Source organism: Urtica dioica, chromosome 9 (assembly GCF_054948205.1).
Source record: "Urtica dioica subsp. dioica isolate 48M chromosome 9, U.dioica_male_clone48M_v1_H2, whole genome shotgun sequence".
NCBI lineage: Eukaryota > Viridiplantae > Streptophyta > Magnoliopsida > Rosales > Urticaceae > Urtica > Urtica dioica.
The window spans coordinates 8171942-8186564 of NC_142764.1; the positions used below are offsets into that span (position 1 = coordinate 8171942).

The 14623-nt window shown below is 36.7% G+C and overlaps 1 protein-coding gene and 2 non-coding genes across 3 annotated transcripts; all 3 read left to right on the forward strand.

Annotated features, from left to right (window-relative positions):
* Positions 1–3163: 3163 nt before the first annotated feature.
* On the forward strand, positions 3164–3245 carry TRNAS-CGA (transfer RNA serine (anticodon CGA)). Its single transcript has one exon. It is a non-coding gene; the product is annotated as a tRNA-Ser (tRNA).
* A 75-nt stretch (positions 3246–3320) lies between these two features.
* Positions 3321–3402, forward strand: TRNAS-CGA (transfer RNA serine (anticodon CGA)). Its single transcript has one exon. It is a non-coding gene; the product is annotated as a tRNA-Ser (tRNA).
* Positions 3403–3470: 68 nt separating this feature from the next.
* EMB3123 (PPR containing protein) lies at positions 3471–4354 on the forward strand. Its single transcript, XM_089625115.1, has one exon. It carries the CDS (start codon positions 3527–3529, stop codon positions 4196–4198), a length of 672 nt encoding a protein of 223 aa, XP_089481241.1. The 5' UTR covers positions 3471–3526; the 3' UTR covers positions 4199–4354.
* The last annotated feature ends 10269 nt before the right edge of the window (positions 4355–14623 follow it).

Here is a 14623-nt window from a genome sequence, read left to right on the forward strand (position 1 = left end):
GTTGTTGTTTTCAACTCCTTGTGTCGCATTAAAATGTTTAGACATGCAACGAATATTTTAATGACCAGTGAATATTAGGTAGATTTGAATAATTTTTTTGAATAAGAGCACCATCAATTGTTTATAATACACGCAAAAGTTTTTTTCTTCTTGAATGAAAAAGAAAAGGAATACAGGGCGTTGATTAGAAAAGTGTTTACACCCCCAATTGTTTAATAAAAGATTCATAAAGCTAAACTACATAGTTAATCTTTGAAGATTGTCGACCATGCATTCTCCAATGTAGATGCTGATGTGAGAATTCTAACAAGTTTTATGAAGATAAGATTGTCCCATCATGTGTGGAATTTTTTCCTTTATAATCTAATTTTTACTTCATTCTGAGTTGATTAATTCCACGTTTTGTCAGTTATTTTGGTGATTGTTAGCAATATTACGGAAAATATTGTGCGGGAATATAAAGATAATTTGTGAAAATTATAAAAAAAATATGTGAATAAGAAAACTAGTAATAGTATGAAAACACAATACAAGAAGAAATAAAATTAATGAAAACCGGTGTAAACACCAACCGGTAAAAACAAGCAAGGAGAGAAACAAAAGTATGCGTCGAGGCCCATTGTACGTTTTTCCTAAAGCTTGTTATCGCCCTCCACAAGTGCTGGATTACTTTAGCGAAAGCCTCCCAAAATACAAAAAACTAAACGAGCTTAGGACCTCTCGACTCGGTCACGGCGAACTAGAACCATGGTCTGAATATCACCACCAGACTATAAAAAGAAAACAAACTACAATTTCTAGAGGAGGAGATGAGAGTAAGAACACTTGATTTCGGATTGTGTGTGGTGTGTGAAATGAGAAGCGAAAGGTCTCCTTTTATAGAAGAATGAAGCATCGATTACAACCTCTGCCATTGATGCTCGAATATAGCATTAGGTGCACGTTAAAGGCTATGGTTACAAACGTTCAAAGGAACGTTTAATACCCATTAAACCACATTAATGATTGGTTACCAAAATTTAAACGGAAGCACTAAGTGTACGATTATAAACCATAAAATCGTAGCCTCTATAACACCAAATAAAATATATATATTTTTTTAACAAAATAAAATAAAATCTAGAATGAAAAATATGAGGGAAGGCCCAAGCGCAACTCAACCCAACTAGACGGACGGACGGTGGCGCGCACGTGGTGGATTTTGATCTTGCTTAAGCCTTTGGCCCTCTACAAAACTGGGTCACCCTTGAGAACCCAAATCCTCGAGCACAAATTGCATATATATGCAAAATGAAGTCTACATATTGTTGGAATTGATCTAGGGTTTATGAAAAAGTTTAACGCTTCGGGTAAGCGACGGAATTTTAAAATTTTTCTTTTGACAAGTAAAACGATTTTACTAACCTAGACAAAGAGCAAGTACACGTAAATAAAAGGGTAAACTAGCAACGTAGCCATTTTCAAACATGGTTTTTGGAATCTAGCCAACGTTTGGTAAATTTTGCAATCTAGCCATTTACAGATATAAAATACCTAATTTACCAGTTTTTCTTATACTTACTTGATCAAAGCACTAGCCCACGTTTGACCGGTTTGAATTGTATACAGCTAATTAATTTCAGATTTTATCGCAATTTAATTGGATATTTAGCTAATTTAATAGGAGATTCGGTGATGTAATTAAAAGAGAAAGCTAATATTTATTTATTGAATAAGTCAAAGTCAAGCACATCAATGAATACACGAGATTAGTCATGAATCGTTCAAAGTTTGAAAATAAATTTGGGGAAAAAAAAGAAGAAATTTGTTTATTTGATATTATGCGTGTGAATCCAGTAATGCAATAAATGCACAAAAAATTTACCATTATTAACAGAAATTAACAAATCAGCGGAGATTAACAAAAATTTACAAACATTTACACTGTATTTGCTTACACGGCTATAATGTTCATTAAAGAAATAAACGCTCAATAACCAACTTTGCCAAATATAGATTTTTTTTTAAAATTCGAAATATATACACGTATTTATATTGTATACATCAATTTAATTTCAAGTTTTTGAATTCATAATAGGAGATTCGGTGATGTAATTAAAAGGGAAATGAAATATTTATTGATTGAATAAGTCAAACAAGATAATGAATACACGTAATGACTCATGACCTGTTCAAAATTAGAAAATAAATTTGGAAAACAAAAATACCGTATTAAATGCGTATTAAAGGAAATGAAAGAAATCGGCTCTACCTACACATATGTAAATTTACCATAATTAACATAAATTAACAAAGCAATGGAGATTAACAAAAAATTACAAACATTTACACTGTATTTGCTTACACGGCTATAATGTTCATTAAAGAAATAAACGCTCAATAACCAACTTTGCCAAATATAGAATTTTTTTTAAAATTCGAAATATAAAACGAATATAACAAATTCGGCTACAAACCCAAGTTTCAAAACGTGGGCTAGTATTTTTGAAACCAAACCAATGCTAATATAGTAAATACCATCTTACATAAATATGACATGTCATCAAGTTTGGCTAGATTCGGAAATTAAACGAAACGTTGGCTAGATTACAATTGCAACGTTTGATGTGGCTTAAATCGACTAATTTTTCTAAATAAAACTATTATGAGCATTATAAATTTACTAACCTTTTTAGAAGCTTGAACGTTGAGAAACTTATGGAAAGTTGCCACGTCCGCATTAACATATATGTTTAATAATTCGTTTCAATTCCTTGGGGCAGCTTCGCGGGATAATGAAGTGTCCATAGAGTTGAATCACAAATTATTTAGGTGAGCGATCATTACATGGGGAATCATAATCTTGATTTTCAGAGATAAAATAAAATTATTTTCAAATACATTGTGTTTTTTATTAATTTTATGTCATACAGACGTAAGTGATGATAAATGTATCTTTTAAGCCAATTTTCCTGTTTCTATACAATTTTGTGACAATGTTGTTATAAAAGTGATGATAAATGTATCTTTTTAAGCCAAATTTACTCATAGATATGTCTGCTGAAAATCTCAATTTTGAGGTCCAATTCCATTGTGATAACTTGTTAAAAACAAATAACTTGTCGGCCCAATATGATACTTTAATTAGAAAAATAACTAATAAATTAAAGTCAAAATTATATAAGTCGATATGTCCGAGTGGTTAAGGAGATAGACTCGAAATCTATTGGGCTTTGCCTGCGCAGGTTCGAATCCTGCTGTCGACGATTTCCGTCGTCACCTTTTTTCTTGATAATTATGAAAAAATATATTTTAACGTTATTTCTTCAAGAAGCATGCAAGTCGATATGTCCGAGTGGTTAAGGAGATAGACTCGAAATCTATTGGGCTTTGCCTGCGCAGGTTCGAATCCTGCTGTCGACGCTCTTGCGTCATCCCCTTTTTTGCTTCCCGAATCAAAAGGGCAAAATCGTCACAAAAATATCCTCAAAACGTCTTTTGTATTTGAACCACAGTAACATGGTCTTGAGAAGAAAAAAAAGACTCAATGGCTCTCTCTCTATACCCGAACCAATCACCTCTCCTCAAACCCCAGCCTCCAAACCCCAAACCTATACCCACCTCCGCTCTCATACGGTGCGGTCCACGGGACAACCGTGGACCCCTCGTCAAAGGCCGTGTCCTGAGCATCGAGGCAATCCAGGCCGTCCAAGCCCTCAAGCGTGGGACCCACCGCTCCGACCCGGATTCGGAGTCCCGGACCCTCTCTCGGCTGCTAAAAGCCGACCTCGTCGCCGTCCTGAGAGAGCTCCTCCGTCAGGACCGCTGTGACGTGGCGCTCCGAGTCCTCTCCGCCGTCCGATCCGAGCACCCACCGGACGTCGCTCTGTACGCCGACGTGGTCGCCTCTCTCGCGCGCAACGGCATGGCGGAGGATATCGACCGTCTGATCTCCGATCTGGCCGCGGCGGAGGGAAGGGTCGGATGGGACGACAAAGGTACGAAGAGGCTGGTGAGGGCGGTGATCGCCTCGGGAAGCAGGGATTCGACGGTCAGGATTTATCGGATGTTGAAGGAGAGTGGGTCCAAGGGTGATGATTATCTGGCTGGGGCTTTGAGCAGAGGACTCAGGAGGCTCGGTGAGCCTGATTTGGCTGACGAGGTTGTTTCGTTATTTGGGAGCTCTCCCAAGGGCACCATCGACAGATCACGTGTATAAATATCACAGCCTCGCTCACATTCACAAAGATGGATGTGCTGTGTTTTGCTGAATTTCTTTTTCTTGTACTAGACGACTATCCAATTCTTAGGAACCAATAGAAGATTATGGGACTTTCTTATAAAAGAAATGGATGCTCACAAACATTGCTCAACACACATGTTTGTTGTCCCTCAATCTTTTTTTTTTTTTTTTTTTAAATCAAATCACTTGCGTTCAACATAAAAGCTACTACCGAGCAACTTACAAAGAAATGGAAGACAATAGAAACTAAACTGACTACAGCAACCGAACAACGTGCCACTTGAGAACCATCGAAACATAAGCGTACAATTGAATCTGCTCAGAGTTTGTCGAAGCGTGTCCTTATCTTGCAAACGGAGATAAACTCCCAACAAACCCAGAGACACAACCAATTCATTCACCCTAGCATCCCATCAATAAAATACTTTGACCCTCTATATGGAGGACTACCTCTCCAAGTCCAACACTCTTTGATTAAGTAGTAAATCGTGGTGGGCGTCGAGGACATGAAGTTGGCAAACTACCCATTATCTCATTCTCGGAAGTTGCGCGCCTGAAATTCGAAAACAATTTCGGTGGAAGAGCGCACACCATTGAAAGGAAACTTAACTCACTAACTATAATCATAATACACAAATCTGAACTACGACAAATAAGTATTTCTAAGAAACACAACATATAAAGAGACTACAACTTCTTTCAACCACTAAGCTCTCTCCAACGTTGTCCCTTACTTCTCTCGCTAAACCGATCAAAACTAATTTTCCAAATATGAGAGTCGATCTGAGAGAAAGAAACTCAATCACAATTGCAAATAACTCATTGGAACGAATCATGGATCCGAGATCGCCCGGGGGACATCGATTTGAAATAATATCAATCAGCGAGGGACATAACCACGACTGAGAAAAGTAGCCGTTAAAGCATCCCACCCTGAAAAAAAATGAGGGCACAACATATTTCGGAGTCAAAACACAACAAAGAAGCAGATTCCCGTAGTTCATCCTAAAGAAAGTGTCTGGTAGAAACTTTAGTGAAAGAATGGTGGGCCTAAGACAAAAAAATTATAATGAAAGAAGAAATAAAAAAAATATAAAGGACCATACCTGGGGGATAATGGATGACAGATTTGAGTTTCGAAACCCTGAATCTGAATGGAAGTAGGAGAAGAGGTTTTTGAGAGAGAAAATTCTTTATTGATTTTTTTCCCTTAATCTTAAATTAGAATTACGTCAATCTCTAAAAATGTGATATAACTCAGATGGAACGTTACAGATCCTGATAATTTTTATCTAGCACAACTTGCATTTCGGATTAATCGACCACCTTTTCCTAACTCAAACCCTTTAAAGTATGATCTTTCATGAGGTGATGGCTACTAAGCCATAGCCATGAGAGTCTTGATGACCTCTTTTTGACATAATCGATTTGTTTGATTTCTCACATTGATAACTTGTGTTGTTGGTCGTTTTTTAAAATATTAAATTCCTTATGACTCGCAAAGAATTTCATGTCAAATCCCAAATAAGGCCCACTAGAAGTCCAATCCAAGCCCACGAAGGCTAAAGAGTCCATCAATGACATGCCCACAAAGAAAGGCGAGAAAAAACGAATAAAGAAGCGAAAAGCACCATGGCTCGCTGCGCCAAAGCAAAAATGAGACGCGCGCGTCTTTAATTGCCAAGAGCGCGCCCAACATTCCGCGCGCACCCTGCCTTAGCCCAATCTGACTATTACTAAAATACATTCCTAGGCTAGAGATAGCTAGGTTGTTTTAGATTTGTGTGTGTACTCTTGTTGTGAATGCTTGCCATGCTTTTTAGGAGTTGAGATCGAGAGATAAAACTCCGGCATTGGGTTTAGGTTGCTAGATGCTCGAGAGAGATTTAGTGATACGATTAGCGTGAGTACGAGTAGTAATATATGAACAACAATAATCGTGCGTAATTTCCGTGAATCCGAACCGTAGATTGAACTCGTGAAACCATAGTCCTCCGTCTTCATAATCGTAAAACCGTTCTTTAGTTTTGTTATTTATTTTATTTACTTGTTAGATAATTTTGTGACAAACATTCTATCATTATTTTTGGGTTCTCATTCAAACTTGTGAATCTTGAATCTTCAATTTAGCTAGTCCTCGTGGGATCGACTCGCACTTGCGAATTATTACTATTGCGACCACGTGTACTTGCGTGTGCGAGAAAATTTGCAACACCTTGCGATACCAATTGTTGGGAAATAAGGTGCTATTAGACATGAACAATCGCTCTGACACCAATTGTTTGGAAGTCACAAGTTGGTGTTGGACACGAACGATCGCTCATCTACCAATTGTTGAGAAAAATAAAGTTTGTTAGTATCGGATACGAACGATCGCTACGTTGCCATGTGATAGGTAAATAACTACCCTAGGGTTAACTTCGATTCCCTATTGAACACGAACAATCGTTTCTATACTTCTTATTGGGTAACCAATCTCTTAACCCTTACAATATGTTTTTTTAGTGCGGAATAGAATAATACACGAACAATCGCTAATCTTTAACGTAAACAATAATTATCAGGATACTCAAAATTGTTCGATAATAATAGATCTAATATTTAAGACAAGCACAAGCAACATACACCATAAGAGGATTTAGTAATACATATCATTCGGCTCAGCTACAGATCTTCCACGCTCCTAGCTTCTCAGATTCCTCAGCGGTTCTTCGTTGTTTGGATCTTCAGATCTCCAAGCTCTCGGACTCCTCGACGGTTCTTTGCTCTTTGGATCGTCAGATCTCCAAGCTCTTGGACTCCTCGGTGACTTCTTGCTCTTTGGATCTTCGAATCTCCAAGCTATCGGACTCATCGGTTGCTTCTCGGTTGATCGATACCACAATCTTCCAAGGTGTAATCTCCGGAAGGAAAAAGGCCAAAGTGTGGGCCAACTCTTTTCTCACTAATTACTCCAACAAGGTGTTTGAATAATTCGTTCTTTCTTTGGAAGATGGTTTGAACGAACTTTCCAACTCCGGGAGAGAGGAAAAAACATCCAAGAACAGAGGGAGGGAGATGCACGAATTCGAAGAGTGGACTTAAAATATAATATACACTTACTTGATTTCCTTTGATATTATTCTAATTAATGTGAGATATTTATTTTATGAATAGAACAAATCAAATATCTTCAAGATGTTGTCAATGGTGCCCACAAGAAGAGTTGTAGTCTTTATTTTGTACATTTGATGTAATAAAGTCTCATGAAGACTCTTGCTTGTAATTGCTTATTCACTAATAAAAAAGTTGAAACGTTCATTCATTCCTCCTTGTCTGTTTGAAGCTTTATGATAGAACATTAGTCTTTAGTCCATAAACAAACCTAACAACTTACGAAGAGACAAATGTAGATTTACATGAACAAACTCTTCGTAGTTTGCTTAAAACGATATATTCGCAATCTAAAGGTCAAAGGACTATTGACCTCAGTATGATTGTTAGGAGAATCTATGATGTCTGGTTATGGGGCATTGAGAGTTGGAGACTCTATAGTTCTTCTAGGTATCTTCCGAATGTACTGAATTGACCAGTGCACTTCTAGAGACAAAATAAGAACAAACCATTTAACCTCTTATGTCTCGAAGTCACTATGTATGAATTGCATCGTGCTTACCTTAATCCTGAAATGAGACATGCCATTTCACAGCTTACGTATTCTCATTTGAGAAAGTCAGAGTTCGGACTCACTATGTGATTCTGAACATGGCCTATTGTTGAAGTACTAAGTTGTGAGAATGTCATGAGTAACTTTGTGAAGTTCTCATAGATATCGAATTCATGTACAAGATTGTTGAAATGCAATGTATATCACATCATGCTTTGTTCCTTAGAATGTGAATAAATGAACTGGCCAGTGTCCAAATTGAGTCTTGACTCTTTTGGATGAAACAATGTGACTTGTTAGCTCCTCTTCAATACATTGTTTCTAACTTATTCACAAGCAACAAATGAGTTGAGGAAATAACAGCTAGAAGGGTAAAATGGTGATTTTGTAAATCTCGACTAGCTGATGATATTCATGAAGGGTAAACACTGATAATATTCTGTGGATCCACTCATTACAATTAGGTTGAATTCTTGAGTAGAAAATAAATTCATTTGAATTGAGAGATTTTCAGTGTCAACTCTTTAGTGGAGTCAGGTGACATTAAGCTAAACTTGGAAAAGGTTTGTGAACTTTTGAGTCCAAGTATTTAGTGTTGTCAATGGTGCCCACAAGAAGAGTTGTAGTGTGTATTTATGTACATATGATGTCATATAGTCTTATGAAGACTCTTGCTTGTAATTGCTTATTCATTAATAAAAAGTTGAAACGTTCATTCATTCTTTCTTTGTTTGAAGCTTTATGATAAAACCTTAGTCTTTTAGTCCATAAACAAACTTAACAACTTACGAAGAGACAAATGTAGATTTGCATGAACAAACTCTTCGTAGTTTGCTTAAACGATATATTCGCAATCTAAGGGTCAAAGGACTATTGACCTCAGTATGATTGTTAGAAGAATCTATGATGTCTGGTTATAAGACATTGAGAGTTGGAGACTCTATAGTTCTTCTAGCTATCTTCCGAAGGTACTGAATTGACCAGTGCACTTCTAGAGACAAGATAAGAATAAACCATTTAACCTCTTATGTCTCGAAGTCACTATGTATGAATTGCATCATGCTTACCTTAATCCTGAAATGAGACATGCCATTTCACAGCTTACGTATTCTCATTTGAGAAAGTCAGAGTTCGGACTCACTATGTGATTCCGAACAGGGCCTATTGGTGAAGTACTAAGTTGTGAGAATGTCATGAGTAACTTTGTGAAGTTCTCATAGATATGGAATTCATGTACAAGATTGCTGAAATGCAATGTTTGTCACCTCATGCTTTGTTCCTTGGAGTGTGAATAAATGAACTGGCCAGTGTCCAAATTGAGTCCTGACTCTTTTGGATGAAACAATGTGACTTGTTAGCTCCTCGTCAATACATTGTTTCTAACTTATTCACAAGCGACAAAGGAGTTGAGAAAATAACAGCTAGAAGGGTAAAATGGTAATTTAGTAAATCCCGACTAGCTGATGACATTCATGAAGGGTAAACATAGATAATATTCAGTGGATCCGCTCATCATAATTAGGTTGAATTCTTGAGTAGAAAATAAATTCATTTGAACCGAGAGATTTTCAGTGTCAACTCTTTAGTGGAGTCAGTTGGCATTAAGCTAAACTTGGAAAAGGTTTGTGAACTTTTGAGTCCAAGTGTTTAGCTCAAGCTTTGTTCATTTGGGTCCATGAGGTCACTGTTACGAATCACATCGAGTAGGAATAGTTAAACTGGAAGATAAGTCAAAACAAGAACGAAAATTGTCAAAAGGGTATTTTTGTCTTTTGAGACATATGATGAAATTAATGTCAATAAATTTTTTGACAAGGTCATTTGATGGCAAGTAACACTCGGCCATAATATGATTAATTGGGCCTTGTGGATTAATTTCATTTCATAAGAATTTTATTGAAAATTCTTAATGGGCCTTTTCCATGTTGTCATGAACAAATGGAAAAGCTTCTAGAAGCCCATTCTAGAAGGTGATAGGCGCCCACACCCAAAGAGAAAGAGAGATTATTTTGTGCATAAATGTATGTAGATACTTGCAAAAAGAAAAAGAGGAAACAAATTTCCTCTATGAGGAAAGTAGAATTTCGGCCAAGAGAGAGTCAAAGGCAAGGCATGGAATAAAAGAGGAAACTAATCCCTTGGGGATGTGTTTGATGTAGGCGCCCATTTAGGAGATTTGGGCAATAAAAGATTGCTAAAAAAGGCTTGGAAAATAAGAGGAAACTACTTCTTTCCAAGGCCAACCCTTCTCCTATAAATAGGACCCTCATCCTCTCATTCTATTCATCCCAAAGTTTTAGAGATTGAGAGCTTCTCTCTCTAGACTTGGCCGATCCTCTCTCTCCCTCTCTCTTCAATTTCGTTTTATTGTTTTGGCACCTAGGTCCTCATTTGACCTAGTGTTTAGCTCTGCGACTTCAAGACTCGTTCTTAAGTCGTAGTGTTTAAAAGTGCCCACTCACTAATTCCTTTTCTCTCGAGTGATTTAGTGATAGAAACTTTCGTGGTTGCTCGAGGTGCCGAGGAAAGAAAGAGGGACGTGCTGCGAGGGGAGACGAGCGTTGCAACTTTCTAAGAGCTTCTCAAAGATCAAGCTTCAAGAAAGGTTAGTAAACTTTTTAGCTCATAATAGTTTTTTATTACGTGTACTTGCTCTTTTGTCTAGGTTAGTAAAAAACCGTTTTTACTTGTAAAAGAAAATTTTTAAAATTCCGCCGCTTACCGAAGCGTTAATTATTTTCTTAAACCCTAGATCGATTCCAACATTTAGCTCAAGCTTTGTTCATTTGGATCCATGAGGTCACTGTCACAAATCACATCGAGTAGGAATAGTTAAACTAGAAGCTAAGTCAAAACAAGAACGAGACAAGTTTTACGAAAATTGTCAAAAGGGTATTTTTGTCTTTTGAGACATAGGATGAAATGAATGTCAATAAATTTTGACATGGTCATTTAATGACATGCATCACTCGGCCAATATTAGTTTTATTGAGCCTTGTGGATTAATTTCATTTCATAAGAATTTTATTGAAAATTCTTAATAGGCATTTTTCATGTTGTCATGAACAAATGAAGGAGCTTCTAGAAGCCCCTTCTAGAGAGCATATGGGCGCCTACTACCCAAGGGAAAAGAGAGAATATTTTGTGCATAAATGTATCAAAATACTTGCCAAAAGAAAAAGAGGAAACAAATTTCCCATGCATGCATAAGGGAATTCGGCCAAGTGAGTCAAAGGCAAGGCAAGGAACAAAAAAAAGAAACAAATCCAAGCCTTCTAGAAGGCTGCCTTGGCCGTGTGACATAAGTGGGAAGGAGGTAATATTTGCTCATGAATATGTGATATTCTATAGAAGAGGAAACTACCTTATTGAAGGTGAGACCTCTCCTATAAATAGGAGCCTCATTCTTCACATTTCATTCATCCAAGTTTTAGAGATTTGAGAGCTTCTCTCTCTAGCTTGGCCGACTCCTCTCTCTCTCTCTCTAGTCAATTTTGTTTTTGGTTTTGACACTTAGGTCCTCATTTGACCTAGTGTTTTAGCTCTTCGACTTCAAGACTTGTTCTTAAGTCGTAGTGTTTAAAAGTGCCCACACACTAATTCCTTTTTCTCTCGAGTGATTTAGTGATGGAAACGTTCGTGGTTGCTCGAGTTAGCGAGGAAAGAAAGAGAGACGTGCTTCGAGGGAGACAAACGTTGCAACTTTCCAAAAGCTTCTCAACGTTCAAGCTTCTAAAAAGGTTAGTAATCTTTAATGCTCATATTAGTTTTTATTTACATGTGATTGCTCTTTGTCTAGGTTAGTAAAAACGTTTTACTTGTCAAAAGAAATTTTTTAAAATTCCGGCCCTTACCGAAGCGTTAAACTTTTTCTTAAACCCTAGATCAATTCCAATACAAGATACTTTAATAAATAAAATATCCAATTCATATCTTATATTTATTTACTTTTCAATTTGGAATATATTAATCATGTAACTGATTAATGTGGAATATCTCCATGATATTCTCAATAAATAACATCATTAATATATTATTTATTTCTCACAATAAGAGATACTAATTATAAATAAGATAGTAAAGAATATCTCCATGATACTCTCAATAAATAACATAATTAATATATTATTTGTTTATCACAATATGATATATTATTCCGTAAAAGGAAAAGCAGAGAATATCTCCATGATACTCTCCTAAATAATTACTACATATATACTCCCCAAATCGGATCATATTTAATACATAATATTTATTTTCGATTTGAGAAAAACTCCATTCCTATTGGGCTTTGATCAAACAAGTACAAGACCCATGTACCTCTATGTACACGCATACCACAAACCTTATTGGGCTTTGTGGGCTGATTTATATTGCTCTTTCACAAGCTCATTTAGATCTAAGTAATATTCGTAAAATACTTTTTACGAATGCGAAAGAAATTGCAACCAAGTTGCAGTAGTGAGAATGTAATCAATTATCTAATTATTACTAGCATTTCTATCCATCTTATCAGAGCCACCTTGGGACTATGGATCTAGTAACTGAAGCTCCAACGAAACCGAACAAAATAGACGAAATCTATGTTTTCTCTTATTCATTCGATTTGTCAATCTCGCCGCCAATCCACAAGATGAACCGAGACTGCACTCTTTTTGTTACTAGAATTATATTTTACTCGATGTATATGAGCGTCCATTGATATAGTCAGTACATAAAGCTATATCCTCCAGGTTCAACTCATATCGAGAAATGTCAATTATTTTGTTTTACCTTTCTTGATACATATGAGCCCTAAGCATCGTTACTTCCCCAACAAAAAATTCTTTCTACGCACTTACTACGAAAGTGCGCGCAATCAATCGGACCTTCCACACTTGCTTTCACTCTGATCGAGCTCGATTATCTCAAATATTCTCAAAGAATAATGGCCCCTCCACATTACTCATAGAAAATCATAATAATGTTGAGCGTCGGAGCGCGTGCCAGAGGCACTGCCTCTGTGCCCTTCTAAGCTTATTTTCTTTTTCATCTTCTTACTCTCAGGTCTCCGTGACGAACGAAAAACGTTCTTAAACTAGGGGAGGGTGTTGTCAATGGTGCCCACAAGAAGAGTTGTAATCTTTATTTTGTACATTTGATGAAATAAAGTCTCATGAAGACTCTTGCTTGTAATTGCCTATTCATTTAATAATAAAGTTGAAACGTTCATTCATTCTTTCTTTGTTTGAAGCTTTATGATAAAACCTTAGTCTTTTAGTCCATAAACAAACTTAACAACTTACGAAGAGACAAATGTAGATTTGCATTAACAAACTCTTCGTAGTTTGCTTAAAACGATATATTCGCAATCTAAGGGTCAAAGGACTATTGACCTCAGTATGATTGTTAGGAGAATCTATGATGTCTGGTTATGGGGCATTGAGAGTTGGAGACTCTATAGTTCTTCTAGGTATCTTCCGAAGGTACTGAATTGACCAGTGCACTTCTAGAGACAAGATAAGAACAAACCATTTAACCTCTTATGTCTCGAAGTCACTATGTATGAATTGCATCATGCTTACCTTAATCCTGAAATGAGACATGTCATTTCACACCTTAGTATTCTCATTTAAGAAAGTCAGAGTTCGGACTCACTATGTGATTCCGAACAGGGCCTATTGGTGAAGTACTAAGTTGTGAGAATGTCATGAGTAACTTTGTGAAGTTCTCATAGATATGGAATTCATGAACAAGATTGCTGAAATGCAATGTATGTCACCTCATGCTTTGTTCCTTGGAGTGTGAATAAATGAACTGGCCAGTGTCCAAATTGAGTCCTGACTCTTTTGGATGAAACAATGTGACTTGTTAGCTCCTCGTCAATACATTGTTTCTAACTTATTCACAAGCGACAAAGGAGTTGAGGAAATAACAGCTAGAAGGGTAAAATGGTAATTCAGTAAATCCCGACTAGCTGATGACATTCATGAAGGGTAAACATAGATAATATTCAGTGGATCCGCTCATCATAATTAGGTCGAATTCTTGAGTAGAAAATAAATTCATTTGAACCGAGAGATTTTCAGTGTCAACTCTTTAGTGGAGTCAGTTGGCATTAAGCTAAACTTGGAAAAGGTTTGTGAACTTTTGAGTCCAAGTGTTTAGCTCAAGCTTTGTTCATTTGGGTCCATGAGGTCACTGTCACGAATCACATCGATGAGAATAGTTAAACTGGAAGCTAAGTCAAAACAAGAACGAAAATAGTCAAAAGGGTATTTTTGTCTTTTGAGACAAAAGGTGAAGTGAATGTCAATAAATTTTTTTGACAAGTTCATTTGATGACTTAATGTCACTCGGCCATGACTTGATCATTGGGCCTGGTGAATTAATTTCATTTCATAAGAATTTTATTGAAAATTCTAAATGGGCATTTTCTATGTTGTCATGAACAAGTGAAGAAAATTCTAGAAGCCTTTTCTAGACAAATATGGGCGCCTACCCTATAGAGAAATAGGAGAGATTATTTTGTGCATAAATGTATCAAGATACTTGCCAAAAGAAAAAGAGGAAACAAAAACAAATTTCCCACACATGCTTGTAGGGAATCGGCCAAGTAGACAAAAGGCAAGGCAAGGAACAAAAATGGAAACAAATCCAAGCCTTCTAGAAGGCATCCTTGGCCGAGCATCTCACGTGGGAAAAGAGGTAATTGGCTCATGAATATGTGATATTCTATAGAAGAGGAAACTACCTTATAGAAGGTGAGACCTCCC

What these genes read in the sequence shown, in the direction of transcription:
- EMB3123 (XM_089625115.1), top strand. Translation starts at nt 3,527, where the DNA reads ATGGCTCTCTCTCTATACCCGAACCAATCACCTCTCCTCAAACCCCAG.